Source organism: Amblyomma mixtum, chromosome 4 (genome assembly GCF_055824585.1).
Source record: "Amblyomma mixtum isolate Tamu chromosome 4, ASM5582458v1, whole genome shotgun sequence".
NCBI lineage: Eukaryota > Metazoa > Arthropoda > Arachnida > Ixodida > Ixodidae > Amblyomma > Amblyomma mixtum.
Genome location: NC_143015.1, coordinates 109,971,589 through 109,987,722, shown reverse-complemented (window position 1 = coordinate 109,987,722; position 16,134 = coordinate 109,971,589). Strand labels below are relative to the sequence as shown.

The 16,134-nt window shown below is 48.4% G+C and overlaps 1 protein-coding gene across 1 annotated transcript in view; it reads right to left on the bottom strand.

Annotated features, from left to right (window-relative positions):
- LOC149347830 (uncharacterized) overlaps nucleotides 1–15,556 on the bottom strand; it is a 39,469-nt gene extending 23,913 nt beyond the window's left edge. Inside the window, exons 1-9 of the mRNA XM_089587527.1 lie at nucleotides 15,430–15,556; nucleotides 13,717–13,771; nucleotides 13,425–13,523; nucleotides 12,046–12,151; nucleotides 9,846–10,031; nucleotides 8,183–8,234; nucleotides 7,913–8,069; nucleotides 1,682–1,782; nucleotides 756–852 (exon numbers count right to left, since the gene is read on the bottom strand). Of these exons, the coding sequence (XP_089443653.1) occupies nucleotides 756–852; nucleotides 1,682–1,782; nucleotides 7,913–8,069; nucleotides 8,183–8,234; nucleotides 9,846–10,031; nucleotides 12,046–12,151; nucleotides 13,425–13,523; nucleotides 13,717–13,741 (823 nt within the window). The 5' untranslated portion in view covers nucleotides 13,742–13,771; nucleotides 15,430–15,556. The remainder of the gene's footprint in view (nucleotides 1–755; nucleotides 853–1,681; nucleotides 1,783–7,912; nucleotides 8,070–8,182; nucleotides 8,235–9,845; nucleotides 10,032–12,045; nucleotides 12,152–13,424; nucleotides 13,524–13,716; nucleotides 13,772–15,429) is intronic.
- Between the last annotated feature and the right edge of the window lie 578 nt (nucleotides 15,557–16,134).

The following is a 16,134-nucleotide window of genomic DNA, read 5'->3' as shown; positions in this document are numbered from 1 at the left end:
CAGTGCACTCAGCACCCGCCGCTGCACCGACAGCGCACTCGCACGCACACGTCCTAGCTCATCGCCGAGTTCGTCGCACAGCCACACCGCAGTCTGCTTCTCCAGTCGAAAAAGGCGTCGAAACAGCTCGTCCGGCAAGACAAACGCGTCTTTGTGCGCCCTCCTTCGCCGTTGCTGGCGTCGCCGTAGCCGCCTGAGTCTTAGAGCCGCATACGCCGCCGCTGCGGCGTATGTGTATAATATTATAAAGCGTATAATATCAACGTCACGCATGTCCCCGCAGTGGCTGAATGGTTATGGCGCTCGGCTGTGGATTTTAAAGACGCGGCTTCGATCCCGGCCGCGGCGGTCGCATTTCGATGCAGGCGAAATGTTAGGTGCCCGGGTGCTGTGTGATGTCAGTGCACGTTAAAGAACCCCAGGTGGTACACATTATCTGGAGACCTCCACTGCGGTGTTCCTCATAGTCCCGAGTTGATTTGAAACTTTAAACCACATAAATCCAAACCAATCAACAACAAGAGATGTTGCGCAGGTGACTACTCGGAGAGCTGCAAAGTTTTCGCACAGCATGGCGCAACCATCGGCACTGGCCTCACGTCGTTTGTTCATTGTAGAATATAACTTCCCACCAAAATCTCTAGTTCCGCCTTCGCTATTCTCAGCACCGGCAAAGACCTACTAGAATACGCCAATAATTTTCTACTCGTCTGAGAGTCGCCTTTAACACTTCGCTCCCAATAAAAATGGCTTACCTCCGCACAGCTGTTGGCTCCGGTTACTCTTCCTTGGCTGCAAACGGTGCAGACGCGATGCAGGTGTGTCACACGACTGTATCCGACAGCGGCTGATCTGCGGAAAAAGGTTCAGCAACAGCCACAATTCAGAAGCGCCGCGCATCACCGGTCGCGTCCGCGTCAAGGCGCGTTCCCACTTGGGGCGGCGACAGTGAGCGGAATCGACAGCCACGGCGGAGATTCCGTCAAAATGACCGGCGGGAAGCCCTATCGGTGCAGGACAGATTTTTTCAGCCGGAAGAACAATTCCGCCCATTTTCATCGGCCAATAGGACGGCGAGGAAGAAGTTGCATTCCCGCGGGGACAAAATCTGTCATCCTATACCCTATTAATACTCCTTTACCTCTAAAACTCTTAATCATTCAAACAGTTCACCACCTGTGTATTGGCCACTCCCCCGTAGTGGGTATGTGCCATTCTACTTGAGGCCAACCAACCAACCAACCAACCAACAAACATGGCGGTGCCCTTACAAGCCGGACCCCTCGCTTCGGACTGAATTCTGTTGTTACTGCCTTTTTCAGTGCGTTCACTGGCCATAAATGGGGCACCAGCCTTTCGGTTCGTCTCGCCTCACCGATAGCAGTAAGTACGAGTGATAACGTTGCCTTTTTTTGATTTAATGAGAATATTATTCCGCTACCCGCCTGGCGGCTGAGGTCGTGAAGCAACAATGAAACTTCACTGGTCCTTAGTCTGCCGAGCATCCCTACCCTCGTCGTTTCGCCGCCATCGAAATTCGGCCTCCGCAGCCGGCTTCGAACCCGGGTCTTTCGGGTCAGCAGCTGAGCGCCGTAACCTCTGAGCAACCGCGGCGGGGCCGTTTACAAAGGTCATGGTTCATGTGGGTTTAACGTGGCATATTTCGCCGCTGTGCACTCGCCGTCAGGATTCTCGATGCATCTCCGGTCTCCCCGAGTTGCACCGTCTCGCTTCCGAATGACGGAGGTGGAAAGGTACCGCATCCAAAGGAAAGCCGCAGTGCTGGAAAGACAACCGAAGCGCCAGCTTTAAGCCTAAAGCAACGCGTTTAAAAGGCGCAGAGATAGGCTGAGAATCCACTATAAAAAGGTCTCTTCCTCAAACTCTCAACCTACGGTGGCACGAGCATTTCAAAAATTACCATCTTTACAATTGAACGTCGGTAACGTCAGCCGGGCTGTTGACGACCGGCTAAACTGAGTGTTTCCTGTAAGCATGCCAGGAGAGAGATTGCACCACCTTGGCTGAAACTTAAGTTCATTGTGCAAAAGTTTTAATGCGCTAGCTTAAGTTTAGGAGGCCCAGTTTCCTCTGCGAGTTTAACGTCCCATAGCGACTCAGGCTATGAAGTACACTGTAGTGAAGGGCTCCGGAAATTTCGACCACCTGGGGTTCTTTAACGCGCACTGACATCGCACAGCACATGGGCCTCTACAATGCCGCATTCATTGAAATTGCCTCAGTCTCAAAGCAGTGAGCAGATCGACCCCATAGAGCACATTTCGATTCAGCAACAGAAAAGAAAGCAAGAATTGCGCATTGTCACGAGAAAAAAAAACTCTACGTGTTGAGCCATAACCACGAGAAATGGGGCTGCTGAGCTTATCTCAGAACGCCATGCCGCTGGAAATCTCGCAGAGCCCCGCTTAGCCACGCACATCTTACCTCTTCGTGCGACTTCGGTGGACAGAAGTATAGAAGTATCTAACATTTGTGCATCATCATTCCGGAAACTGTGTTTTCTTAGATATAAATTAAAACGAGCCCCTTCCGCAAGTAAGCTCCTAGCTTATACATCAATAATTAGACCGAAATTAGAATATGCCTGTACAGTGCGGGATCCTTTCACTAAAACTAGCATCCAAGCGTTAGAAATGATTCAGCGGAAAGCAGTTCGTTTTATTTTTTCCAAATTCCGTACTACCGACTCTCCTGCAACTTTAATGAATGTTAATGACATACAGACACTGGAAACTAGAAGAAAGCTTTTGGAAGTAAAAATTCTCTTTTTGTTGAAAAATAATAAGTTATCAATGAGCCCGGACCCTTACATAAAACCACTAGCAACGCGATTAAAAAGAAATCGTCAGGCCCAGTCCTTAACACATTGTCGTTCCAGAACCAACTTGTATAAATATTCTTATTTTCCCCGAACTATAACTGAGTGGAATCAGCTTCATTTGACTGCACTGTTAAGCACTCAGAGCATTGTCAGTTTTTTATAACAACTTTCGTATGCTATACTTCCAGTTCTGCCGAGACATTGTGTTCAATTTGCCTGTTTTTTTTTGTTCGAATCATGCATGGGTTGTCTTTGTTTTGTTTATCTTTTAGATTGTGTTCTAAATGTTACTTTGCCTCGTAACTCATTGTATTGCCCCTCCTGCTTGGGCCTACTAAGGCTGGCAGTATTGATTAAATAAAAATAAATATTATATTCATCTCCTCCATTCTCAGCAACGATCACCTACCCAGGCGCGCAGTAACCCTGGAATGGCTTCTTTCCAGTAGCTCTCGAGATGCGACTCAGGGATTCCATACGCCCTGTCCCAACGCTGGCTGACCTGCGCAACACGGACCATTTGAAAAATTTTGTCTTGCGCAGGTCAGCTGGCCATTCCAGTGTTACTGTGTGCCTGGGAAAGGAGCGTACACTTAAACAAAAAGAAAGCTTGAAAAAGCCAGTAATCGATGAAGAAAGAGCAGCCGTAACTAAGAATCTCCGGAGCAACTGAGGAGCGACCCAATTAGAAAAGTGAGGACTCACGTAATTAGGGCAAATACGCTGCGCGAGCATGTCTGTCGCTAATCGAGATGGAATTTAGCAACATCGGATGAGCAGATATAAAGTGTTTAGGTGCGGCCAATGGCGCCAATAGCCCTTTGCGCTCTGAGCGTTGTTGACGCACTTGTGACGTCCCTCGAACCATATAGCTTCGTACTCTACACTTCAACGAAGGGCTCAAAATGATGCAGATCATTCTTGCAGTGAAGGCGAAATCCTTGTATCCACAGAGTGCACCACAAATGCATATCGAAGAAAATAGTGCAATTATGTTGAAAGGGGACTGCGCTTCAAAAGCGACTCAAGCAAGAGGTCACGGCTATTCTTTCCATTATGGACAATGCATGAGGTTCCGATAGCAATCCATTATCTTCGCTCGCATTGTGTACCAATTGTAGAGTGTTCCACATACGTGCCCGCGCTTTAAGATCCTTTGACGTTGAGGTCAAGTACACTGGACAAGCTTTGGTGCCTGTACATTAAAAAATAGCCGAGGCCGTGACACGTGTCCAAACGGAATGACATGTCAAGCCGAAAGGTGGAATGCAGCAAGTTTATGTTATGAATTTGGCGCTGTACCGTAGAAATTTGCATGTAAATGCTTAATTATCGCTGTCCATTTCCGAGTCAAATGCCTTTTCTTTAGCAGAATTAGCTTACTTTAATTTTTTTTAAGGAGTTTCACTCTCAAAGCGACTGAGGCTATGAGGGACGCCGTCCTGGATGGCTCGATAATTTCGACCTCCTGCAGTTAGTGCCACGTGGGGACACAACACTAAACGCCGTCTTTTCTTCATGGTGAGGCTTCTAGTGCTACCGCGTTTGAAAAAAAAGGAAACACACAAGCTCGGTTTACATGAATCCCACAGGACTGGGTGAAGTCAGCGTTGCGTAAGGTTTGGTTTATTGGGGTTTAACGTTCCAAAGCAACTCAGGCTATGAGGGACGCGTTTCCTGATTCACCCCGCTTGGAGCCTACATGAACTCGGTTCAAGCGCGTTAATACAGCGGCTCTTAGCGTCAATGTTTATAGAAAGGAGAGTCAAGCAAGTTAACCTCCTGCAGGCAAGCGACTCGCTCTGCCGCTTATATTACTCAACCCAGCAGCAATTACATGGACCCGACAACTGGGTTTTTACCCATCGAGCAAACTCGCCTCGACTCTATCGAGTTTATGTAAACAGGCTTACAGTCGCTTAGGAGAGGACACACGAGATACACAGACCGAGATTCTGACCATGGTCCGCTGTAGAGTACTGTATCGAGCATGGATTCCCAGTGATGCCCTGCACACATTAAGGAACGTGTCGCAGTTTGGCACCTTTACTTCTTTCGTCATAAAGTCGTTTTTCAGCTTTTCAGACCCCATGGCCTGCGACAACTCAGCTCTCTCATATCGCTACGGTGGGGACTCAGGCAATAGCGTTGATAAGCACTCCGGACGCTATGGTGGTGGTGGCTACTCCTGCCAGTCGTAGTTTTACACTCCCAGTGTGGAAGCTTGGTCCCATAGTAGGGGGGGGGGGGGGGGGGGGAGTGCAATTTGTAATCCCCGCAGCTCGCTTCGCCCTGCTTTACTCTAGCATTTGCTTCTTGAATATGTTCTTCCATGTATTAACTGCTTCTCAATAGGTCCGTTGATGCCAGAGCCAACAGCCAGGCACGTTGGTTTATCGCTAGATCATTATTTCCCAAAGCCATGAGGGAAATCCCACTCTGCATCATTTTCTCGCATTTCGTTTCCCTTTAGCACGATTTGTGCATTCCTGATTACGATTTGTTTATTTCTTACGGTTGTGCACATTCCTGTCTTTTTCATCTTGGCTCCAGGTTAGGTAAAATAAGTAACGAATGAAGTGTAAACTTCATTGTGGGTTTTAGAAGTGATATAAGGGCTGTGAGGGGCCGCGCAGTAGAGGGCTCCAGGATGTTCTGGACAACCTGGGGTTGTTTTACGTACGCCGACATCGCACAGTACGTGGTCGCGTAAGAGATCGCAAAAACACAGGAGGACCACCAGAGTGGCTTGGACAGAAAGTCAGAAGGCTTTAAAGTCGCCATTCCTGACGCGATCACACAAACACTAAGAGTCGACCCGATTCCAGGGAACGTCGACCCGGAACACAACAGGGGAAGAAGAGTGGCCAGGGAGATGATATGGGAGATGATATGATATATACACAGCCACGGAGATGATATGGGGACAGGGTTCATTGACGCCGCGGAATACGCAGAACGCTCGCGATTCGTGGTTGCGGTCGTCAATTCGTGTGTAAAAACGTGCTTAACGGCAAGTGTAGCGTGTGACCGTGCTGAAGAGACGGAAGAAGCGGCGGTGGCACTCGCCCTCACGGATCCGACGTGCACCATGGTTCTCTGCGACTCGCGTCAGACGGTCAGAAACTTCGCCAAAGGATGGGTCTCACAGAAAGCGGCCCGAGACCTGAGCGATCGACAAGTCCAGCAGGAGGTAGAATTTCAAACCAGAATTCAGTGGTTCCCGGCACACACGGGAGAAGCATCGAAGACGCATCGCAACCGAAACGAGGCGGCACACGCCAAGGCGCGCGAGCTCGCGAACCGCGCCGGCGACCGTCGTCCGTGGAATAGCACCAAAGACTGCGTGACCAGCTACAACGAAATTACCAAGGACCTCTGCCTGGCCCGCCGAACCTTCCCTCCGCCCAGCGATAAGGTGGACAGGGCGCACGCGGTGGCCCTCAGACAGCTGCAGACGCTCACGTACCCAACCCGAAACTATACACAGGCTGTACCTCGGTACATACCCGACAAATATATGCAAGGTCTGCCATGGCAATATAACCACTTTAACTCACATGCTCTGGCACTGTAACAAAAACCTGCATGCATAGTAATAATTCTGCAACCCTCTCGCCGCGGTTGGCCGCTGCCCTGCGCAGACCCCAGCCACGGTGACGAACTCTGCGCCGTCCAGCAGGCCAGCAAGGCGACGGCGAGGCAACGCCTCGATGTCCCCACGTGGGAGACCTAAGGCCCCGTCGAAGAAAGCTCTGCAAGACTATACAGTTGTTACCAACTAACAAACAAACCTGGGTTCTTTTAAGTGCGCCGACATCGCACAGTACGCGTACGTGGGAGAGATCGCAAAAACCCATGAGAACCACCAGAGTGGTTAGGTTAGGTTAGATTAAGGTTAGGTTCGGTACGTTTCGTATTTATGTGTGGTTATGGTGCTTGGCTGCTGACCCGAAAGACGCGGGTCCGATCCCGGGCGTGCAGGTCGAATTTCGATGGAGGCATGATTCTACAGAACCATGTACTTTGTGATGTCAGTGCATGTCACAGAACCCCAGCTGAGAGAAATTATCCGGAGCAATCCACTACAGTGTTCCTCATTGCCTCGGTCGCTTTCGGACGTTAAACCCCCATGAACAAAACCGAACCAAACCAAACCAAAGGCTGCATTTAGGCTTTAGGCTTTGAAGAGGCATCATATTACCAGTCCAGATGGTTATCAAATCCTAGGACGAGTAAAACGAAATGCAGAACCACATCTAACCCGCACTCATCACGAGGCAGAGTCCATGAGTTAAAGAAGGTAGCCCTGGCGTGTGACAACAGTTGGAAACTTGGAGGTGCCCTGGCAATTTAACGTGTTACAGAAATATGTCCTATTGTGAAAGCGATCCTTCACAACAAAAGCTGAAAAACATTTCAGGGGACACTTACGCTCCGCAATAAGGCTATGATGCGATAGCGTAGTGTGTTAGTTCCCATATACGCAAAAGGTCATTCTCTACATTCATAGGTGCCTGAGAGCCCTTGCAGCTCTCCTGGCGCATTGGTGCAGTAGTTAAGCCCTTCGATGGCAGGTGCTACCTGCGGTGGGCCTTGTACGGCCCAGGTTGCTCTTCCCGAGCGACCAATCGTTAATTTATCTGCCACCTGCCACGGTGGGCAGGTTGTGATGACACTGCAAGGTAACGCCACCTAGGTGGCCAACCTGCCTCCAATGTTGCTCTCTCGGCACCACGTGACATTGATGCCCGTGATTTTTCGCTGACAACGCCGACGCCAGATTTTCTGCGTAATGGGGCCTTTAACGCTATCGCGTTAAAAACGTGGAGCTTTTGAAGCCTCAACCTTTGACCTTTGGCCTTAAACTCTGACCCTTGAACTTTTGACCTTGATCTTGCATGCCGTTGCATTTGAGCCACTGTTGCCTCAAGTCCTTTCGCACGTGATACTCTTCTTAAGTACGTTAAAACACTAGCACTTTTTTCTCTTTTCGCTTGCTATGTCACAGCGACCGGTACAAAGTATGCGCCATTTTGGAGGGTAGTTCCTCTTCCAGGTGTCACATACCATTTCTTCCCTTCCCCGCTGCAGAGAAGAGGCTGAGTGCGGGCGGCTTGGTTGCTACACTCACGCGACGAACGCACTTCATACGCGGTGGTCGGAGGCCTTGGCCGCTCCTTCCGCAAGGCTGCCATGGGCACTGCCTGGACGCCGCTTCTTTCCACTTCATAAAAGAGACAGAAGGAGAACGGGGACAATGTGCTGTACGGCCTTTCCGTCATCTGCTGCCGCGCTAAAAGCCAGCGGCTCTCGATTTCTCTGAAATCATCCACATACCTGCTTTGGTGAGGGATCAATGTGCGAGCCTGACGGGAGACAGGGCAGCTGCCTGCAAGTTGACATACGAGACGGCGGTCAGCGATGATATAAACAAATCGAAGGGAATCCATTCGTTGCAGTGATAAAGGCATTTCCTTTGCATTATTTTTTAGGAGAGCATGGATTTTTACCTCGACTTTGCTTTCAAACAGCCACATCTTTTTGGTTGGCGACTGTATTCTCTTCCTATTGCCGCTTTATATAGCAGCTACTTCCGGTGTAACGTCCCAGCTTCTGTGTCAGCTTTGAAACTTTAGAGTGTGCGAGGTAACAGGGTAGCAGGCACTCAAAGTGAATTGCAAATGCTTTGCGTGCTGGTAACTATTGTTATGAAAAACAGTGGAGTAAAAATTCTTTCCCAGCCAACTGTTCAAACGCGGATTTTCGCTGGAAAACATCTTGCCATGCAATCTAACAAATATAGTACACACCTAGTGGAAACGAATATTTTTTTGCGGAAAGAAAAAACCGTAAATTGCGGAGCTCAAGTCTCGAAGCGACAAATGGGCTGTGTGGGAACACCACAGTGGAGGACTGCGGAATAATTTAGGCCACCTTCGGTTCGTCAATGTGCGCTAGCGCCTTTCACGTTTCGCCGTCATCGAAACTCCGTGACCGAGATTAGGGTTTTGAACGTAAGCTCCTTAAACACATTATTGTCCTGAGAAAAAAAAACAGCGCAGGAACAGGGACACAAGAAAACAAGACGACGGGACAGGCGCTCAGGATGTACCAACTCGGTCAACTCGCCGTTTTATATTATTGTCCGTTCTCCCAAAAACGAAGTTTTCCTCTAGGTGGTGGTGTTAAAGCCACAGTGCCCCCCGGTCATGTGGCTTTCATTGTTTCGAAACAGGCGCAGCCGAAAAGTCACTGCGCCACCGCGGGGCACAAGATCTGTGCACACGATTTCATGTTTGTCTTGCTCAAGTCCTATACAGTGAATAATTGGCTGTGGAATGTGGCGATAATTTCATCGAAAACAAAATAAATGGCTTGGAACGAATATATGTCAGAGCTCCTTTCTAAAGAACACTGGGGCCGAATAAGATGTTTATGGTTTATGTGTTATTGGGGTACTCGGGATATGAGGGACGCCATAGTGGGGGCTTTTCGACCCCGGAGCTCGTTAACGCGTACTGAGATTGCGCAGTACAAACACCGAAATGCGACCGCGGCGGCCGGGATCGAACCGGCGTCTTTCAGGTGAGCAGCCGAGCACCATACCAGAGTAAGCCTAAAAAATTAAATATCGTAGCCACCTTTCTGCACCCGCGTAACCAAATCGTTTAATGCAGTTGTTTAACACACCATGGCTTATGTAACATCCAATCGGCACAAAAAAAACCCAATACAGCCGGTTAGGTTCCTTTTTAAAGATTTTTATACTGCTTTCTGGACCCCATTCATCCCCACAGGTCCCCTATAGAGGTTGCCAATACAGGTATCCATACAGGTTACCCATACAGGCATGGAGTATAAATATATTGATACAGGTTATCCTCCCAGGTGATAGAAATTTCCGAGTCCCTTCACTATGGCGTCCCTTATAGCCCGAGTGACTTTAGGATGCCAAACCCCATAAAACCATGAAACTATCCTCTCAGCAAATACCTCTCACCTCGCCACTGCACTGGAAACGTGGACGGCACAACCATCACCAGGGAGGCGTCCACACGCGATGCAAGTGTGCCACACGAAGCATGTCTGTGGAGAGGTGCTGGCCAGGTCGACGTGCGGTGTAGCCATTCGGGCAGTGGAAACAAGGCTCCAGTGCCATGCCACTGACCAGCGGCAAGCTTCTCTGCTGTGGCAGAACAAGAGGAATGTTACCCAGAGTTCAGCTGAAAGAAGCGACACAGGCTTCCTAAATCATCTGTAAAGACTTGAAAATTAACATTTGGTATGTTTTAGTGATCCTGACTCCTGGTGATGCTGTCATTTGATACTTTTTTGGCGATTCTAGAGTTGGGAGGCCTGTGCAGGAGAGTGAACCAGGAAAGTGGAAAGAAAGCGTGTCAGAAGAAACAACGAAATAATTCTGTCAACTGTTGCTGTGGTGTAGTCTACAAGGTCCCACTGTCATGCTGCCGTTTTTACATCGGAGAGACCGGACGGTGCGTAAATGAACGACTAGGCGAACATCCGAAAGATATTGCAAACCAGTCACGCCGAAATAACATTGTCATTGATACCGCAGGTTGCGAAGACTGAGGTATTTCTGAACCACACCACTATCATCGCGAAGTAGAGAGAAACCTTGCACCTGATATCGGAGGCTTTTCACACTCACGAATTTGTTAACTCATGTGTAAGCCAGCCATCGGTGGTTGTATTCGCACACGAGCTCGCCTTACTTAATCTGGGATGCGTTGATAGCTGCCGTATGTATGTCACATCTTGTTTGTCCCGCATTTGCTTCCCGTCTGAGCTTTGACTTGACCTGCTGCTTTATATTGCCCCCCCGCCTCACTTTTTTCACAATAAACCATTTGGTTGTTAGTTCAGCGCATGTGCTTGTCTCTTCTTCTTCCGACCCGGCCGTGAACGCTGTTTCGTCGTGCCATTAAATTAAAATAGAGAATAAATTAAGTAAAATTGAAACAAATGAGAATCATGATCTCCACTTGTTTGTGAAGGGGCGCCAAGAAAGGATCAGATAAAGAGAAACTTAAGCGTCTAATTTTTATTCGTGTTTACACCGGTCCTGATTGTGACTCAGCTGATTAGTTACCGCGAGACTACATATTGTGTGTGCACCTTCGAATGAACTTCACTGGTTATTAAGAGCCTGTGTCTGCCATCCCCGTTGACCTGTGTTCGCGATGTTCCTTTCTGCTGTGCTAAACAAACTAGCCCTTCGCAGTACCTGGTTACCCTGCTTTACTCATTTGCGCATTTGCGTCTTGAGCGCGCACACCCGGAAAACCTTGACAAAAGCATTTTTAAACAGGAAAGAGGTGATAAACATAATGTTTCCTTATTTCGAAAGATATCGCTGTAAAAATATGTCTGCAGACCTACCGTCAGCTGGTTGCATTTCCGCTAATAATGTTTTTGCTATCATCAAAAATTCGCCCCACTGGATTTTTTGGCGGCCTTAAATACTCCCTTGGCTTAAATACTCGATGCATTGGAAAAACCACATCGGAAGTATGAACCATCATCAATATTCCGACAACAGCACCTCACAATATTCCAATATTCAAATTTGTTTTCTATGAAAGCTGCAGATGTGGTCAAGGCGTTCCGCTACTGAGTACAATGCCGCTGACTCAAAAAGAAATTGTTGTCATACTTGTCACACTCAGAGTTTGTCTATTTTGAATAGACGTTACGCATAAGCGAAGGGTCGGAAGTCAATGAGGAATCCAGCAGTGCTGTGCTCGAAAGATCACCCGCAGTGGGATTTTTTTACCTCCTTTTAGCACGTTAAAAGATTGTATTGCTGTTGTCTCATTTCGTGCGCAGAGGTTTATTCTTGTGATTTATAGGCACCTTGGCTGCAGGGCATGTAAATCAATCAGTATTTTTATTTCAGCCACGAATAAGGAAGTGGAGAAAAAGCAATAGAACACAACCACAGAACCTTCTCTTGTAATTCGCACTCCCTTTTCCAGATTACAATACACATTTATGACTTCAATGTGTTGGTTACTATAAAAGAGTACACCGAAAATCCCAATGCATGGCCGTTTTTGCATCTCAAAGTCCGGTTTCCGTTACAATGTTCGAACACGCAACCTCGTGCTTATGGACTTAGCACTGCTATCACCGACATGCCACGCCAGCAGTCCCTTCGCTCGACAATGACATCTTACCGCGTAGTGAAAAGAAGGTTGCGGCGTTGGACTGGCTCCGCGATTCTCCACTCGCGACGCGACGAAGGAATTTCATGCGACCCGGTGTGTTTGGACGCCTGCCGGCCTGCGCATGGAGAATGTTACGTCAGCCTACAACATGATTCAGTTCTAAATTAAGGCTTCAAAGAGCCATCGGGAGGCATTTTGTGCGCAAAGTTATCAAATGCCATCACAAGAAAATGCCCAGTTGTATCGTGATCAATCAAGCTCTCTACACTTCCACATAATCTGCGATCAAGTGCGGATCAGCTGTTTGCTCATGATTTGTATTTAGGAGGAATTTTTAGATGCGGCTTCGCGTCTACATTTTTTGGTTGGTTGGTTTATGGGTTTTAACGTCACAAAGCAACACAGGCTATGAGGGACGCCGTAGTGATGGGTTTGGAAAATTTCGAGCACCTGGGGTTCATTAACGTGCCATGACATCGTACAGTACATGAGACTGCACAGTACATGGGCAGCTTAGAACTCAGTTCTAGTGCAGGGAGAAATGAGGAAAGAGAGCCTAATCTGGCATCACTGAGTGAGAATACCAACGCATCACATGTAATTGGTAATAACTTGTGCCGTATACGCAGTATATAATCGTGCAAATAAGGTAATAACAGACGCTGGTACTCAGCACAAGATGCTAAAAGTGCTCTTAAATCTTCCTGCTCAGCCGTTTTAAAATTTCACTTTCAGTGAGACGCTGCGATGGAAATAGCGAGCTAACAGTCAACAGCCGAACTCCTGTACTAACCACTACAGCTTAGTACCGATTCCTGATGGAACGCCCCCATGGCTCAATGGATCTCGCGTTCGGCTTGTGAGCCCAAGGTCGAGAGAGACAGGTACAATTTCATATTGCATAATTATTTAGAGTTTTATAGACCCCTAGATCCTTAGAAAATCCCCCACTCTTATCTCATACATCAGTGTGCCGAGCTGCGAGAGTGCATCAGAAGGGCAGGAGGTTACCCAAGTGTCAACGGCACACCTGATTGGACATCGTTCAGAAAACTTTATTCCCCAGCAGGGGATCTAGGGAATACTAAATGTATTTAACGGGCTGATGCTCTGTTACTCTGCTGCCGAGTCACTCCTATAAAAATGTAAAATAAATATACTGAACAGTTTTGTTCGTAACGAAGTCCGACACCATCATTCCGAGCCGGTAACCGCGGGCCTGAACAATACAGGCAGCCTAGGGGCACCTCAACTAAGTCGCCTGCGTTCAGTGCACTTCTGGGCGCCCCAGTGTGGAGTCCCGGAATGGCACACATAACTTTCTCATTTGTTTACTTCGTGGTTTCAGGATACGTGGGGAGGTATCAGAGAGGCTGAGTTGTGCCAACCTTCCTGGCCTGCCCAGAGGCTCCGGAGCTGCGGCCAGGATGGTCCGACTTCCTGGCCGCCTCCGACGTGGTGCCACATCCAATGCCCCGATAGCTCCGCTGCAAAGGCGAAGTGCACATCGAGGTAATTAGCAGCTGGGATTGATGACAAAAACAGATTTACTAACTTTATCCACTGTTGCCAGAAAAAAAAGCAACGACAATTACAGATGTCACCTCTATGGAGGCGCAAACTACTGCTTAGCTCTGCTTAGCCGCGAAGCGGACAGTAAAACCGGTCTTAGGAATGCACCTGTGCTCTCGGCAAGCTGCACCATTTCATGCACCTCCGAAGGAGCGCCAGGGGCCTGCAAGTGCAAGCGAAGTGAGAGTTGGAGTGTGAAGCATCATGCTTACAAACCTTGCGCTTTTAGCAGCAAACGTACGCCAGCGACAATGCCAATCCGTCGGTAAAATCGCATATAAAGTGCACGAGGATATTGAAACTTACTGGGAGCATCAGTGCGAACGTGATAAGCAATGACATCATGTTCAAACATCAATAACAACCATATCTGCCCTGCTGATCTCCCCCAAAGCATCGCACTTATCAAGAATGCAGTATGGGCTCATTGGCATCATTTCAAGACATGACAAAAATTGAGCGGAGTCCGTCTTTTCCACAATACCACATTGCGCATGCGCTCCTCCTATTCTCCAGCTCCACTGGTTGAATAGAAAACCACCAGCTCCTACTGCGCATTCCCAGTTATATCTAGTGACAGGCTCATGCGACAGATGGTGGTAGCTGCCAAGCACGCACGCATCTTCCATTTCGCACACGCAGCTAGCTCCTTGTAGAACCAGACCACACCTGCGTCTGTCAAGGGTGTTGTTATCAACAAGTAGCTGATGAATTTTCGCCACTGAGCCACTTATTAGAAATTGAGGCGAAAGATTCCACTTCCTAACCTAACCCAACCCAACCCAACGTAACCCAACCCAACCCAACCTAGCACAACCTAACCTAACCTGACCTGACCTGACCTGACCTGACCTAACCTAACCTAACCTAACCTAACCTAACCTAACCTAACCTAACCTAACCTGAACCTAACCTTACCTAACCTAACCTAACCCAACCTAACCTAACCTAACCTAACCTAAACAGCTGTGAAAACAGTCAGTTATTGGAAACTGAGGCGATAGATGCCACTTGTCTATTTGGGAGGTGAAAAGAATGCAGCGAGATACAGCGTCCAAGTAAAGGTACGTGGTACAGAAGCATATTTAAACTCTTACTGATGATTACTGCCCACTTCTGATTCGAAACAATTTTCGCAAGAGCAATATGCAATTTCCAGCCTGTAGTGGAACTGTAAGATAACCAAATCTCTCGGAAGAAAAGGAAGCACATTGCAACATACGAGCGAACGGATTCCAAATTTGGCCCGCCCTTGAGCCTAAGTGGGCTGAAAATGCGCCGAAAGCACATAATCCCTCGAGAAATTCTCAAGTAAAAATTTTTCGGCGCTGTAGAGTGATATCAATCCACTCGCCCCTTTGGTGCTCGCAAAGGCTGCTTTTCCAAACCACTGCACATCATCATCATCATCAGCCTCAATATGCTTACTGCAGGAAAAAGGCCCCTCCCATATCTCTCCAATTAACAATGTCCTGTGCCAGCTGCGGCCATGCCGTCCCCAGAAACTTAATCTCATCTGCCTACCTTAACTTTGAGCCGCCCCCTAGTAAAAAGACAAATGAGTTCACAGTTGGTAGTGAGGAGCTGCAATTGACAAGGGATTAAGTCTACTTAGGGCAGGTAGTTGCCGCAGATCTGAATCACAAGGGTGAAATAACTACGAAACGGGTTACGAGGGACAACAGTAAACTGCGACGCCGCGAAACCCAGAAACGGGAGCCAAGGAGCTGCACTCTGAAACAGTGATGGGGAAAAAGTGGGTCCACTGAAGCTTCGAATGGCATTGGTAGGTCACGTGCGCAACAAAGGTGGCAGTCCTACCTGCAAGGAATGGCTTCCTCTTCCCCGCCCGGCCCACGCTGTCAGGGCGACGCAGGTGGGCTCGTCGGCGTCGTGGCTGACACCCACACGACGAATGCATCCCCGGCGCTCAGCGGGGTTTCTCCAGTTTTATGAGTCGCCCCGGGCTTCTGCGGCGAGGAATTTGCGAGCCTGACGGGAGACAGTAGCGGGCACCCTGCAGTTTGACACAGAACAGGTGCGACAGTGTCCCTCTCTTGCCATGGTCAACGTCCTGCATTTTGATACGTTGCTATCACCCTAGCCCAGTGAGCCATCCAGTGAGGTGTGTTTCGTTACATTCGCACATAAGAAGACATTAAGCATTGAGTCCTCGGAAAGAGGTGCAGCCGCCCATGATTCCTGGGAGGAGCCGCCAAGGCGCAACGCAAGCAGAATGACCGTCTCTAGGGCACAGCGGTCCGAAAGCTATGCATAGCTTTCCCAAAAAAAAGCCCAACCCTAATTACAAAACGATGGCTGTACTCGAGCTGTTGATTGCATGTGCCAAGGCGTTGATACGATATTGAACAGATAAAAAGGAGATGCAAGACAATGAACGATACACAGTTTGTGACAACCCTGCCGAATACAGTTAATGTGTGCATGTTCAACAATTTTATGCCCTTGCTTCGTAAAAGGTTGTCTACAGAAGGAATTATTCATGGTCAGTGGGGCAAAATACAT